The sequence below is a fragment of the Schistocerca nitens genome, chromosome 9, assembly GCF_023898315.1.
Source record: "Schistocerca nitens isolate TAMUIC-IGC-003100 chromosome 9, iqSchNite1.1, whole genome shotgun sequence".
In the NCBI taxonomy this organism is placed as follows: Eukaryota; Metazoa; Arthropoda; class Insecta; order Orthoptera; family Acrididae; genus Schistocerca; species Schistocerca nitens.
The window spans coordinates 335,705,402-335,721,454 of record NC_064622.1 but is presented as its reverse complement, the minus strand read 5'-3'; the positions used below and the strand labels follow the sequence as shown (position 1 = coordinate 335,721,454).

At 38.4% G+C, this 16,053-nt stretch overlaps 1 protein-coding gene across 1 annotated transcript in view; it reads right to left on the bottom strand.

The window, feature by feature from the left end:
• Positions 1 to 16,053, bottom strand: part of LOC126203300 (cadherin-23) — a 420,699-nt gene that overhangs the window by 15,836 nt on the left and 388,810 nt on the right. Inside the window, exons 26-27 of the mRNA XM_049937557.1 lie at positions 12,104 to 12,405; positions 394 to 581 (exon numbers count right to left, since the gene is read on the bottom strand). Coding sequence (XP_049793514.1) covers positions 394 to 581; positions 12,104 to 12,405 — 490 coding nt within the window. The remainder of the gene's footprint in view (positions 1 to 393; positions 582 to 12,103; positions 12,406 to 16,053) is intronic.

The window sequence follows — 16,053 nt, the reverse complement described above, 5'->3', positions numbered from 1 at the left end:
AGATTAACAATCACACATGTATAAAATGTTAGGTTGATGGAACCTGGGTTGGGTAAGATCCCACATGTACCATATGCCAATGATAAAAAGAAGTTGTTCATAACTGACTGACATGAAAGACACATCACTTACAGAGAACAGAAAAAGAAAGTGAGATTAATAACTGAAAGTGTGAAACCAGGTCAGAACACATAGAAAACCTGCACCCAACAAAATAATAATGAGACTGGTGTATTCAACAGATTGTAAATTACAATTTGTTATTCTCACTGTCAATTTTCACGCACTATGGTGGATTGAAACTACATACAAGATAAAACCTGTAAAGAAATATAGAATGGTGAATAACCTTTCATTCTATTAGCAGGATGATTTACGGCCTACAAAATATACCTTGTACTGCCAAAATCCAGGCTTCCATCATCCTTGCTGTAGAACTGTGTATCATACACATTCAGACTGACTGGAAGCAAAAGAGCTTTTTCGACAGCTCGCTGGAACTCAGGTAGAAGTCGACGTATCACTGTAGGTGGCCGAGTGAAGACAAATCTCAGAAGATCACGATCTCGAACTACAAATATCTGAAAAACAAAGAGAAGTTTTCTCTTGAACTTTAAATTACCATGTTGTTTGACTTCATTACTTATGTAATACACTCATTTTTATATCTTCACTGAAACACAGTACAACATACAGGAGATTCAAGATGATCATGTGCCTCTTATCTGACAGTGTGCGTGGCCAGTGAGAGTGTGTGTTTGTAAAGGCAATAGTAACTTTGAAATTAATTGAGATGCAGGATGATAAAATGGTATTTTTGTTTCTTGGTGTTTTGATTTCTTGTCAACCGTGGAGGAAGCAAGGATTATGTTTTCTGTTCCAAGTCTCATATTCTTGGATATGCAAACAACACAATCTGTTTCCTTCCTAGTGTATAATGCAATTCAGTTGTGTCACTATTACACATGACACACTTTACTTGGTCAGGCTAAACTTAATTTTGTAAATATTAAGAAATTTACAGCTATCAATGTTAGCAGTTTTCTGCCTTTTTTATGCCAGTTTTGCCTTGTTATGCTGCCAATTTTAATTTGTCATTGTGCTCTATAAAACTAATCTCAAGAGAGGGTCACAAATAGTTATCTCAGTAGCTTGTGTCCACATACACTGTCAATGACATACAGCACTGAGTGTAGAGCAACCAAGATCAAAGGCTAAGGCAATATTGGAAATATTCTTTCACGTCGCTGCTTACTTCTATGTAACATAGACTGAAATTTACTGTTTGTAGATAGAAAAAAAGTAAGAAAGCTGTCTGCCCATGACAGTGTGGTTTTATGGCATTACTATTCCAAACTATAGTCAAAGTGTTTGTAGGAGACAAAATATAAAATCAAGTCAAGTGTTCATGAGAGAGCAAACAAATCCCTGTCGCTGGATTGCATTACAATATGTGTTTGTACTGTTTGTAACATAAGCTTAAAAAAGTTTTGAAAATGGAAAGTGGTCAAACTTTGTTATGAGCAAACTGTAGGTGATACTTTTTTTAAGATTCATAGACCAGCATCAAGGGGCAATCTTATCTGGAGTCTGAAAGGACTGGAGTACTAACAGAAATCTGAAAATTTGATTCACCTTACTGAGTATGCTAAAGTTACTGAATCTGAAGGGCACTGATCTCGAGAAAATGCAATATACCTGCAAGATATGCTTTGTGCCAATTGTCTACAAACTGTGTTGAAACTGTTAGAATGTTTTGTGTACCTAAAATTGAAACTGACATATATAGGATCTATTAGATAAACTTTTACACATTTTGGGGGAGATTCTTCACACCAAACTGAGATGATAAGTCCCTAAAAATACATGTAACAAATCCTTTTGTAATTAGTTCTCTATTCAGAAATCCATAACCAGTGCTCAAAATAATTTCCACTGCCATCTACCCATACATGCACAGGCACTCACTGAATTGCATACGAGCACAGGAATTGCCAGTCCTCTCTGGTGTTGTAGGAGTCATACCCAAAACCTGTTATGAATTGGATTTATCTCTAATTTGAAAATAAGAAAATAAGACAACTGTTGTACTCTTTCAAAAACTTTGGGATTGTGTAAAGTGGCTTTGCAGGATAACATGACATACTTATAAAATACCTATGTGTTAGGAACATCTACTGAATAAGCCAGTTGTTCTAGGTAGATTCAGAATAAAATCTTGTAATATGAGCTGGGAGCAGATACAGACCTACAAGACTGTCTCCTGCAATTCCAGCACACATATAATACTCATAACCCTCTGGTGGAGCGCATGTGTATGGAAGCAAACTGGTGTGTGTGTGTGTGTGTGTGTGTGTGTGTTACACCTGTGGTCTGATCTGTGTTTCTGCAAAAGCAGAACTTACATATGGTCATAGCAATTACCGATCCTTTCTGGTGTCATGGGAGTCTTGCCCAAACCCAAGTATGTTGTCTCTAATTTGAAAATAAGAAAAGAAAACAACAGGCAACACATGACACTAAGCAAAGACGAGTACACAAAGCATTTAGTGAGGGCTACCACATACTGTTTGCTGAGGTTGGTGTTCTTGTAAATGAGGTAGTTTAGGCCTGAATTCTGCCAGAGAACTTATATGTATGAATACTACATTTTATTAGTTAAATTATGTGTGTCAGTCTCAGATCACATGAATGGTATCATTAGCTGTTTTGACTCATTACCAAGTCATCATCAGATGATTTGAAAGAGTTACATATAACCTGTCAGGTGAAAAGGTCCCAAGAAGTGCTCACTCACTGAACTAAAGAAGAAATGTATAATTTAAAAAATTCAAAGTGTGGTCATTGTGTTTCCATAACGCAGAATGCGTGCTCTGCGTATGTATAATCTGTTTTTATTTGTGAGTCTAGTCTGTTTTGGTAGCATGTTGACAAATTTTGTATCAGTTGTTTGATGTAGGAGATAAATGAAAGACAGGATCAGCAATACGGAATGTGTCGAGAGTTTCACAAATATGTACTGACAAATAAAAATTTATTATGATCCATCATCTAAACTTAGATTTCTGCTTTTTGCCAGCAGCTGTGTAAAGAAATAGGCTATTTAAGCATACTGCCACTGATGTTTTCACTTGTTACTTCCAAAAACAACCACCGAAGGTTCTCCCACAGGGAAAAGTTAATCAAATTGGAATACGTGTAACTTTAACAAAGATAAATTTCAGTAACAGATGTTTGTTTGTTTCTTTGTTTGTTACTTGTTCCACAGATCAAATTTCTAATAAAGTTATTGATGTAGAATGTACCAACAAAACATATGTACATAAAGACAAAAAAATTATATGGTGGCATGCTGGCTATTTATAGCTTTCATTTCTTTAAAAATGACTATTGCTACACAAGAATTCCTCTGTGGTATAGAAGGAGTTGGTAAGGAGAAACATATTTAATCTATATTTGAAAACATGCTATCTGTCAGACAATCGATTTCTATGACTCGATAGTCACACAGTTTCATAGTTGCATATTTCACCCCTTTATGTGCTAAAGATATATTCATTGCAGGGTAACACAGGCCACTTTTCCTCCTAGTGTTGCACTTGTGACTGCCTCTGTTACTCTCAAACTCAGGGGGGCTGTTGATAACAAATTTCATAACTGAATAATATACTATGAGGCTGTGGTTATATCCCCAACTACCTAAAAAGATGCCTGCAAGAGGTGAACTCACATATGATTCTAATTACTTCCTTTTATATCTAAAAACAAAGATGATGTGACTTACCGAACGAAAGCGCTGGCAGGTCGATAGACACACAAACAAACACAAACACACACACAAAATTCAAGCTTTCGCAACAAACTGTTGTGTCATCAGGAAAGAGGGAAGGAGAGGGAAAGACGAAAGATGTGGGTTTTAAGGGAGAGGGTAAGGAGTCATTCCAATCCCGGGAGCGGAAAGACTTACCTTAGGGGGAAAAAAGGACAGGTATACACTCGCACACACACACATATCCATCCACACATATACAGACACAGTTCTTTTTGCTTAAGTGAGGAGTTACAATAGGACATTATCCCATAAAACATCAATGAATGAAAATATGTAAAATATGTTGATTTACTGACTTCTGTATCCCAAAAGCTGGCAGCTATTCTAATGGTAAAAGCAGCCAAACCTAAACGTTTTACCAGGTCCACTACATCATTTTTTCCTGTTTAAATGTTCACCTGTTCATCAATATGCACAGCTAAGAACTTTCTACCTTGTTTATTATTTCTTATTGGTACACTAGGTTAATAGGATGTGGGAAATTTTTCTCCGTTAATGCTTTATTGATCATTTTCAAGACAAAGCTTTATCATCTACAAACAGGACTAATTCTGTTCCCTGATTAAAATAGAATGGCAGGTCACTAACACACAGCAAGAACTGTAGTGGGCCAGTGATTGAACCCTGCAGACTCCCAATGTAATTTCTTTCTGTGTAGATAATGTGGTATCTTTCTTTGCATTCCATGCATTCTCTTCGCCTTCCCAAAAAATAACCCAACAATCCTGCATTCTCTTTCTTAAATAAGAACAAAATCAGGCACATGCTGAACTACATATTCCACAAAAACTTAGCTCCCTTATTAGAATATTTTGCAGTCAAATGCTTTTGGCAAGTCACAGAAGGTCTCAACAGCTGATATTTTATCATTTAAAGGTTTTATAATGTTCTTAGTGAATGTATAAATAGCTGATTCAGTAGAGTGGTCCTTTTGAAACTCAAGACTGTGATTGGCTAACCATCCAATTACTACACAGGTATGTGACAAGCCTTGAAGACATTACCTTCTCAAAAAATTTAGAAAATCATATAAGGGGTGACAAAGGGCACTAGTTATGGAGTCAATATTCTTGTAGGGAGGCCTAACAATGTCATATTTCAATATGTGAGGGAGAACACCTGAATTAATGATGCATTACATAAATTATGAAGAACATTACATATTACATACAGCACCACAACTTTTTAGGTACTCATTGGGGATATTATCCATCCCACATGAACTTTTGTGGACAGGCACAATTAAATTGCACACACCTTTTGTCAGAAAATGAAAGAGAAACACACACCATTCATTCACACAAGCAAATATACCTCATGCAAACATGATCAACAACTCCAGCAGGTCAGACCAGAATGCAACTTTCACGTGTAATGGAAGCAGCAATATGGAGGGGGGCAGGAAAGGGGGATGGATAGCAGTGTACAGGTGGGGGGAGGAGGAACACTGTCTGGCACAGTGTGCAGGAACTAGACTGCCAACAGGCACAGTGTCAGGAGGTCATGGGACAGGGAGGTGGGGAAAATGAGTAAAAAGGAGAGGAGAAAAGGAAGACAGGTGGGTGCGTTGGCAGAGGGGAGGAGGTGATAGGACAGAAGGGATGGAAACTGTTGTGTAGAGGGTGTGGGAACAAGGTAGTGTGATAGGTTGAGGCCAGAGTAACTATCCCCACACCATACAGCAAACAGTTTCCTCCCCCTCTGTCCTATCATCTCCTCCCCATTCTTGTATCCCACCCTCTTTATTTGCAACCCTCTGCCAATGCACCCACCCGTCTTTCTCCGCTTCTCTCCTTTTCATCCATTTTCCACCTCCTGCCCCACAACCTTCTTATGCTGTTCCTGTTGGCTGTCTAATCCCTACACACACTGCCAGACAGCACTCCTCTCTCCCCCCACCCGTACACTGCTATCCCTTTCCCTTCCCTACCCCCTCCAGATTGCTGCTTCCATTACACATGAAAGCTACATTCTGGTCCAAGCTGCCAGAACTGGCAGTCATATGTGCTTGAGGTATGCTTGCTTGTGTGCATAAATGGCGTTTGTTTCTCTTTCTTTTTCTGATGAAAGCTGTAGCTAAAGGCTTATTTGTGCCGTCTGCACCTTAATGTGTCATCACTAAGGTAAGTAGCACACTATCTTTTTGTACCTTGTTAATAATCCAACCTGGAGTTTCCATTGTTTAAATTAACAACCTTTTTGTTTTTAACCTCTATATTCTGATGAAGCAAGTTGGTTTTGCCTCTGTCTATGCTTTTATAAGAGGAACTGGCAGTATCTGTCCAGTCATTTTCTTTATACTGTCTGTCTGAGTTTGACCTAAAGTTGGTGGCTCATCTAACTCCAATAACAATGGGGGAAATGGTGCAAGTGTAGAAAGAAACAAAACTCTCTCTGCAATTTCTATACATAAAAGGCAATGTCCTGACTGACTGGTTGACTCACAATCACCCAGTTCAAACCATTCAGGATAGAAACTTGAAATCTGGAGAAGGAATGGATATTATTTTAAGATGGGATTGTCATTTAAGACCAGATTTTTTGAAATTGCAACACTAATGGAATGAAATAGAGGATGAAAGTTTCTTTTAAAAAAAATGTTTATATTAAGGCAATTTTGAAGCTAGACCTGCAAAAAGTTGGTATTTGCTTTCTCGGTCACAAATAAAGAAACACATGTTATAGCATTTTTGGAAATTTAACTCTATTGGGGTAAAAGAGAGGTGAAAGCTTTTATAGAAAACATATCATTATTAAAGAAAGAACTACTAAAGTAGTTTTAAAGCTACATATATGAACATTGGTATTTGACTTCTTGTTTTTTTGGTCATCAGTCTACTGACTGGTTTGATGCGGCCCGCCACGAATTCCTTTCCTGTGCTAACCTCTTCATTTCAGAGTAGCACTTGCAACCTACGTCCTCAATTATTTGCTTGACGTATTCCAATCTCTGTCTTCCTCTACAGTTTTTGCCCTCTACAGCTCCCTCTAGTACCATGGAAGTCATTCCCTCATGTCTTAGCAGATGTCCTATCATCCTGTCCCTTCTCCTTATCAGTGTTTTCCACATATTCCTTTCCTCTCCGATTCTGCATAGAACCTCCTCATTCCTTACCTTATCAGTCCACCTAATTTTCAACATTCGTCTATAGCACCACATCTCAAATGCTTCGATTCTCTTCTGTTCCAGTTTTCCCACAGTCCATGTTTCACTACCATACAATGCTGTACTCCAGACGTACATCCTCAGAAATTTCTCCCTCAAATTAAGGCCGGTATCTGATATTAGTGGACTTCTCTTGTCCAGAAATGCCTTTTTTGCCATAGCGAGTCTGCTTTTGATGTCCTTGCTCCGTCCGTCATTGGTTATTTTACTGCCTAGGTAGCAGAATTCCTTAACTTCATTGACTTCATGACCATCAATCCTGATGTTAAGTTTCTCACTGTTCTCATTTCTACTACTTCTCATTACCTTCGTCTTTCTCCGATTTACTCTCAAACCATACTGTGTACTCATTAGACTGTTCATTCCATTCAGCACATCATTTAATTCTTCTTCACTTTCACTCAGGATAGCAATGTCATCAGCGAATTGTATCATTGATATCCTTTCACCTTGTATTTTAACTCCGCTCCTGAACCTTTCTTTTATTTCCATCATTGCTTCCTCAATGTACAGATTGAAGAGTAGGGGCAAAAGGCTACAGCCTTGTCTTACACCCTTCTTAATACGAGCACTTCGTTCTTGATCGTCCACTCTTATTATTCCCTCTTGGTTGTTGTACATATTGTATATGACCCGTCTCTCCCTATAGCTTACCCCTACTTTTTTCAGGGTCTCGAACAGCTTGCACCATTTTATGTTGTCGAACGCTTTTTCCAGGTCGACAAATCCTATGAAAGTGTCTTGATTTTTCTTTAGCCTTGCTTCCATTATTAGCCGTAACGTCAGAATAGCCTCTCTCGTCCCTTTACTTTTCCTAAAGTCAAACTGATTGTCACCTAGCGCATTCTCATTTTTCTTTTCCATTCTTCTGTATATTATTCTTGTAAGCAGCTTCGATGCATGAGCTGTTAAGCTGATTGTGCGATAATTCTCACACTTGTCAGCTCTTTCCGTCTTCGGAATTGTGTGGATGATGCTTTTCCGAAAGTCAGATGGTATATCACCAGACTCATATATTCTACACACCAACGTGAATAGTCGTTTTGTTGCCACTTCCCCCAATGATTTTAGAAATTCTGATGGAATGTTATCTATCCCTTCTGTCTTATTTGACCATAAGTCCTCCAAAGCTCTTTTAAATTCCGATTCTAATACTGAATCCCCTATCTCTTCTAAATTGACTCCTGTTTCTTCTTCTATCACATCAGACAAATCTTCACACTCATAGAGGATTTCAATGTATTCTTTCCACCTATCTGCTCTCTCCTCTGCATTTAACAGTAAAACTCCCGTTGCACTCTTAATGTTACCACCGTTACTTTTAATGTCACCAAAGGTTGTTTTGACTTTCCTGTATGCTGAGTCTGTCCTTCCGACAATCATATCTTTTTCGATGTCTTCACATTTTTCCTGCAGCCATTTCGTCTTAGCTTCCCTGCACTTCCTATTTATTTCATTCCTCAGCGACTTGTATTTCTGTATTCCTGATTTTCCCGGAACATGTTTGTACTTCCTCCTTTCATCAATCAACTGAAGTATTTCTTCTGTTACCCATGGTTTCTTTGCAGCTACCTTCTTTGTACCTATGTTTACCTTCCCAACTTCTGTGATGGCCCTTTTTAGAGATGTCCATTCCTCTTCAACTGTACTGCCTACTCCGCTATTCCTTATTGCTGTATCTATAGCGTTAGAGAACTTCAAACGTATCTCGTCATTCCTTAGTACTTCCGTATCCCACTTCTTTGCGTATTGATTCTTCCTGACTAATGTCTTGAACTTCAGCCTACTCTTCATCACTAATATATAGTGATCTGAGTCTATATCTGCTCCTGGGTAAGCCTTACAATCCAGTATCTGATTTCGGAATCTCTGTCTGAGCATGATGTAATCTAATTGAAATCTTCCCGTATCTCCCGGCCTTTTCCAAGTATACCTCCTCCTCTTGTGATTCTTGAACAGGGTATTCACTATTACTAGCTGAAACTTGTTACAGAACTCAATTAGTCTTTCTCCTCTATCATTCCTTGTCCCAAGCCCATATTCTCCTGTAACCTTTTCTTCTACTCCTTCCCCTACAACTGCATTCCAGTCGCCCATGACTATTAGATTTTCGTCCCCCTTTACATACTGCATTACCCTTTCAATATCCTCATACACTTTCTCTATCTGTTCATCTTCAGCTTGCGACGTCGGCATGTATACCTGAACTATCGTTGTCGGTGTTGGTCTGCTGTTGATTCTGATTAGAACAACCGGATCACTGAACTGTTCACAGTAACACACCCTCTGCCCTACCTTCCTATTCATAACGAATCCTACACCTCTTATACCATTTTCTGCTGCTGTTGATATTACCCGATACTCATCTGACCAGAAATCCTTGTCTTCCTTCCACTTCACTTCACTGACCCCTACTATATCTAGATTGATCCTTTGCATTTCCCTTTTCAGATTTTCTAGTTTCCCTACCACGTTCAAGCTTCTGACATTACACACCCCGACTCGTAGAACGTTATCCTTTCGTTGATTATTCAATCTTTTTCTCATGGTAACCTCGCCCTTGGCAGTCCCCTCCCAGAGATCTGAATGGGGGACTATTCCGGAATCTTTTGCCAATGGAGAGATCATCATGACACTTCTTGGTTACAAATAAAAAATATGTGTTTCAGTGTTTTTAGAAACTGAACTTCTAAGGGAGTGAAACAGGGGGATGAGATTTTGTATGAAAATATTTTATTATGAAAGCATTTTCAAAGCTAAATCTATGAACATTTAAATTTTGCTTCTCAGTTAGAAATAAGAAAACACTTGTTTAACTGTTTTTGGAAATTCAACCCATATGAGGGTGAAATAGGGGATAAAAGTTTTTATGGAAATATCTCATTGTGCAAGCATTTTTCAAGCTAAATCTATGAAATTTGTATTCTATTAGAAATAAAACATATACATGTAACCATTTTTTAAATTCAACTCCTAAGAGGAGGAGGTGAAATTTTTCATTGTGAAAGAATTTTTAAAGCTACATCTATGAAGACTGGTGTTTGGCTTCTTGGTCATAGATGAAAAAAAATACTTCCATCACTGTTTTTCAAAAGTCAACTCCAAAGGGGAAGAAATAGGGCAGACTGATTCGCTGACTCTCACACAGCCCAAACCACTGAGGATAGAATCTTGAAGTTAGGTGGATCTTATATTGTAGGCATTGTTAAGAAGGAATTGTCCAAAATTCCACTCCTAAGAGGGTGAAATAGGAGATGAAAGGCTTTTTGAAAGTATGTTGCTATTAAGGGAATTTTGCAGCATGAGCTATGAAAGCTGGTATTTGGTTTCTCAGTCAGCAAATAAAAAATAGGTGTTTTAGCTTTTTTTGAAATTCAACCAGTAAGGGCAGTAAAATAGTGGGTGAAAGTTTTTTTGAAAATAAGTAATTACTAAAGAATTACTAACGGATTTGTAAGGCTACATCTATGACAACTGTTATTTGACTTCTCAGTTAAAGATAAAAAAATACATGTTTCAGTGTTTCTGGAAATTCAACCTCTAAGAGTGTGCAACAGGGCATGAATATTTCATTACATTAAAAAACATTTAAAGCTAAATTTATGAAACCTGGTATTTCCCTTGTAGGTGGAATATAAAGCAATATTTGTTAGGTGATGAAAGTTGCTATGGAAAATTTCCACAAGAATTTAAAAGGCATGATTAACAAAAACTTTGGACCCCAACTATGAGAACTGCTTTTTGGTCAAAAGTACATTCAGAAAAGACCATGCTTATATCTCCTTAATTGGCATGAAATGCTTAGAAAGTGCTACAATTTGTGAACAACAGAAAAATTTGGTTAAATGAAACCAAAAAAATCTCTGCAGCCCATACAGTCTACATGAGCAAAGCAGTGGCACTAAGCTAACACCAGACTAAATAATGCAGGAACAATTTTTTAGACTTGTTACAAAGGTAGCAGTTTATTTATTATGGTTATACTGTTACCATGAGATTAGAGTGCGAGTACGTTGTTACACGAAAACATGGATCCATGGTCCATTGATCATTCTCTAGTCTGAACAAGAGCAAAATTTGTGATTTTTCTAAATGATTTGCACTTCTGTTGTGCCTAGTGTGCAGTTCTGTGTTTTCTCATGTAAATACAAAGCAGATACTAGATTACAAATAGCAGCTACTTAGTATAACGGGAGAAGCAGGATCTATTTCCAAAGCAGTACTGCTTCAGCTAATTTTTCTGTATTTATTTTAGTATGAGTAAGCACAAACATTATCATCTTTTTCTTCCTGGCCTTATCCTGTGTCTCCACAGGGTCATCACTTATGTTGAATTTGGCAGCGTTAGTGGTAACGCGTAGCTGGATGCCCTTCCTGACACCATCACATCTCCCCAGGAAGTAATTTGTGTTCCTCATCTGTCTGCATCTAGTGTTATCTTATGTGCAAGTGTGAGAACATTTTCTAATGTTTGCAACTTGTCTAACTGAGGCAGAATGTGGAAACCACCCTGGTATTTACCCAGTTGGATATAGAAAATTGCCTAAAAACCACATCCAAACTAGCCAGCACAACAGTTTTCATCGTTAATCCACCTGGCAGATTCAATCCAGAGCTGGAGCATCTTTCTGGTTCTGGAAGAGGGCACCTTAAATGCCAGGCTATCAGGGCAGGTCCACAAATAGTACGTAGTAAGTTAGTAACAGTTAACCATAACTATAGTGTACACAATTACTCTCTAACTGTTGCTTCTCTTTTTTAATGATTTCTTTCACTCATTCCATGCCTGTGAAGTTTCTCCTTCATTATAGGACATATAGAATATGATGCATGAATAAGCAACTGAATGAGTGCCTCAAACTAGGCTGAAACTGTGGTATATTCTTTATCTAAAAGAAATAAAGTCAAATTACATGCCCTACCAACTAAATAGTTTTATTACTGAAAGAAGAAACTTAATTAGCACAATATGTCCCTTTTAAAGAAAGGAATGCACTGCACTAATTCATGAAATTTCTGTTACATGACTGAGTACATAGCTAGAGCTTACAGAATGCCACATCAACACAGAATTATATGGAAAACAGACAATAAGAAATTATTACCTTCACCCTTGCTTCAGCCAACCAGTCCTCTCGAAGGCTATTATTGGCGATAACATGAAGCTCAAAATAGCCATCCACAAAATCCAACATGCTTCCAAATGTTCGAAGTTCTCCTGTCTTCTCATCTAACCGAAATGTTGCATTTCCATCTGTTTGTGTGCTGACAACATCTAGTCTAGATGGTGCAAATGAGAAGAATGTTGTGTTAACCAGCATGTAGCTGAAAGGATCAGCTGTTGCATCAGCATCTGTTGCCTCTAGTGTCAATAAGGAAGTATCAATGGGCACATTCAGCCGTACACCTGAAATATATAGGAAATAATGTCACATTCTCTTCTTGCCATAATCCGGGACCAACAGTGAGAAAAAAATGCTCCGAATACTATACAAAATGGTTTGAATGACTAACAACTAGAGATTAAAGTATATTCAGCATTTTGACAAACATATCTAATTTCACTTCCTCGCAGATTAAAACTGTGTGCCGGACCGAGACTCGAACTCGGGACCTTTGCCTTTCGCAGGCAAGTGCTCTACCATCTGAGCTACCCAAGCACGACTCACACCCCGTCCTCATAGCTTTACTTCTGCCAGTACCTCATCTCCTACATTCCAAACTTTACAGAAGCTCTCCTGCAAACCTTGCAGAACTAGCATTGCTGAAAGAAAGGATATTGTGAAGACATAGCTTAGCCACAGCCTGGGGGACATTTCCAGAATGAGATTTTTCACTCTGCAGTGGAGTGTGCACTGATATGAAACTTCCTGGCAGATTAAAACTGTGTGCCGGACTGAGACTCGAACTCGGGACCTTTGCCTTTCGCAGGCAAGTGCTCTACCATTTGAGCTACCCAAGCACAACTCACGCCCTGTCCTCACAGCTATACTTCTACCAGTACCTCGTCTCCTACATTCCAAACTTTACAGAAGCTCTCCTGCAAACCTTGTAGAACTACCACTCCTGAAAGAAAGGATATTGTGGAGACATGGCTTAGCCACAGCCTGGGGGATGTTTCCAGAATGAGATTTTCAGTCTGCAGCAGAGTGTGTGTTGATATGAAAACCAGTAAAGACAAGAGACAAGCAAGGCAGTACACATTTCTTTTTTTTTCTATAATCATGCTACAGCTTTACATGGCATGCTCCCCTTTCTGCAAAAGAATCTATTACCTCATCAAAGTTCATCAAACATTTTGCTACATGAAAAATTGAAATGTCATTGTCTAACACTGAAAAAGCTGTTAATACAAATGTACCCAAGACTGGTATGGTTTCTCGATCTGATTACATCTAATTTGTCACTGTCTGCTAGATATAACAAAATAGGCCTTTCTAATATTGCAGAAATTGTAACACAGACCAAATAAGTGAGACTGTTTTGGCACAAATTGTCATTTTTATAACACGACCAAATATAATTCACGAAGTACCAATATGGAATGCCTATTAGGCACACTATATGCAAAAATCTTTAAGTTAGGAAATAGTTTCACATTTCATTCATATGCTCCAGTTTTTCAAGTATGATATCGAAAAGAAGTAGTAAGAAATTTTTATATAAATTTGGAATCGTTAATATTCTTCCATAATTTGTGTGATGTCCTCGTTTCATCTCCTTCCTCATTCTAACAAACAATCTTGTCATCACTAATTCAGTAAGCATTCCTGCCATTGTCAAAACTTATTCGCCAGTTAACTTCACTAACCTTGCCAGAATCACCGGTTTAGTAATCCAGCTATTATTCACTGGTTAGGTGTTGTACCATATTTGTACAACACATTTTCTGTGCTACTTCCAGAATAGAACTTACATGGCTGCTAGCTGGAGACTAAAACTGACACTTACTAGTGTAGTGATCTGGCCAAAAATTTCCTGTCAAAATCTAATTTTCTTGGATACACCGAGAAGATAATACGTAACCTTTCTTACATGTTATTCCTGTTAGTTGTTTATTCCCACTCTGGTAGTCTGAATCTATGGATTTTGCTAGTAATTATAACAACGTTGATCATTCGCAAAACCCAGTCAACCACATAGACAGCAATTGGCATTTATCCATTCGGCTTTACTTTGCTCAGCTCATATAGCCCCCGTCCCTTTTTGTCTACAGGAAAGTTTATTTCTAGATGCAATGAGGATTCCCCTTACAGAGACATCAAGTACACAATGCACGGATTCAAGCATAAACTTATGATTGATTCAGAAATCAGCTTAGAATGTGTTCAAAAATCAACAAGGATGTGTTTAAAAATCATATGAATTATTCTATAGATCAACGTGCACTAAATGCTAGTTGCTTTGTGAAACAAGGTTTTATCCTCAAGGATGTGAATTAGATCCCCCCCCCCCCTCCCCAAAACTGCCACCCAGGTCTGGTACCTCGATTTGCCACCCCCCCTCCCCAAAACTGCCACCCAGGTCTGGTACCTCGATTTGCCCCCCCCCCCCTCTCCCCCCCTCCTCCTAGATCCGGGCCTGCTGCACTTGTGTGAATCTAGCAAATTGGGTGTGCCAGCAAAATTTTGCCAGGTAGTCTCTCGCTGCTTGCTGCACCGCTTACACAGCAAACAGCCATGTTTCTGTAGCTAGAAGTGGGAGAAGGTACTCCTCATACACAACTCAACTGTGCATGTGCATGAGCCCGCTCGTAACTGCTAAAACGAATCTAATGTAAACTAGAAAGACACGCCACATCTCGTACATCATGAAGATAGGCCAAGCTCACCCAACTTAGCAAACAATTTGCATTTCTACACCAGTTAACTCGTAACTAGGTGTACATGCACAAATGAGAATTGCATCTTCAAATGGAATCCACTATTATGGAATTTTACTGTTATTAGCCCTACAATAATAGAAAGTCTGTAGGTCTACTAATAATTTGTTGCAGCTCTACTGGGGTACAATACAATTAAAATTATGCCAGAATGACTATCAGTTCCATAAGGTGCCATATCTTCTATGAAATGAGGACTCTATGCAGTAGAGACTAAACGCTATAAACAAGGCATTATACCATTTATGTGGAGAGTTGATTTTAAATTTTTCTGAACAGCTAGCAACCAGTAAGAGTTCATAACAGCAGATTACAGTAGAAGATGCAATTCTCATCAGTACATGCACACCCAGTTGGGAGGTAACAGTTTTAGAAACGCATTTTGCCTGCTGAGTAAAGCGAGCAAGTGAGCTCAGGCCTACCCTCATGACACATGCGCCACGGCCTGTCTTTCTTATAGACCTCGATGTAAACAGTTGTGACATCACATTCATTGGAGGAAATTTGTTGTTATGAAGCATTGCATAGTCTTCCTAAAGCCTTTGATACATTATGCTGTTGACAGATGTTTGTATGAGCACTGTCTTTTGTTGTTGCATATGGCGCATTTCCTTTCCAATTTATGTTTCATTTTCATTTTTTCCTCTTGGACATGTTTTATTGTTGCAGTATTATTCTGCAATAGTGGGATACAGTAAAATCCTTTGTTAGAGTATCAATTCTTACCAGCCAAAATTACAAAAATTTAATTGAAAACTGAAACAACAAAAAAGTTCTGGAATTCTAAAAAATTCTCAGGTTTCTCCCGGATGAAAAAATTCCTGGGTTTTTCCCAGATCTCCCAATTGTCCTGGGTTGTGTACACTCTGATAATTTAATCACTGTTAACAATTGGTTTAAGAATCACGAAAGAAGGCTGTATAAATGGAAGAGACCTAGAGGCACCACAAGGTTTCAGATTGAGATTTCAGAACCAGATTTTAAATTGTACAATGTTTTAAAGGGCAGATGTAGACTCTGACTACAATTACTGGTTGGGAACAACAGATTAAAACTGAGTAAACTGCAAAAAGGTGGGAAATTGAGGAGATGGGAATGGATAACTTGAAAAGATCAGACATTGTTGAGTGTCTCAGATGGAGCAGTAGGCAATGGCTGACCACAACAGGGAAA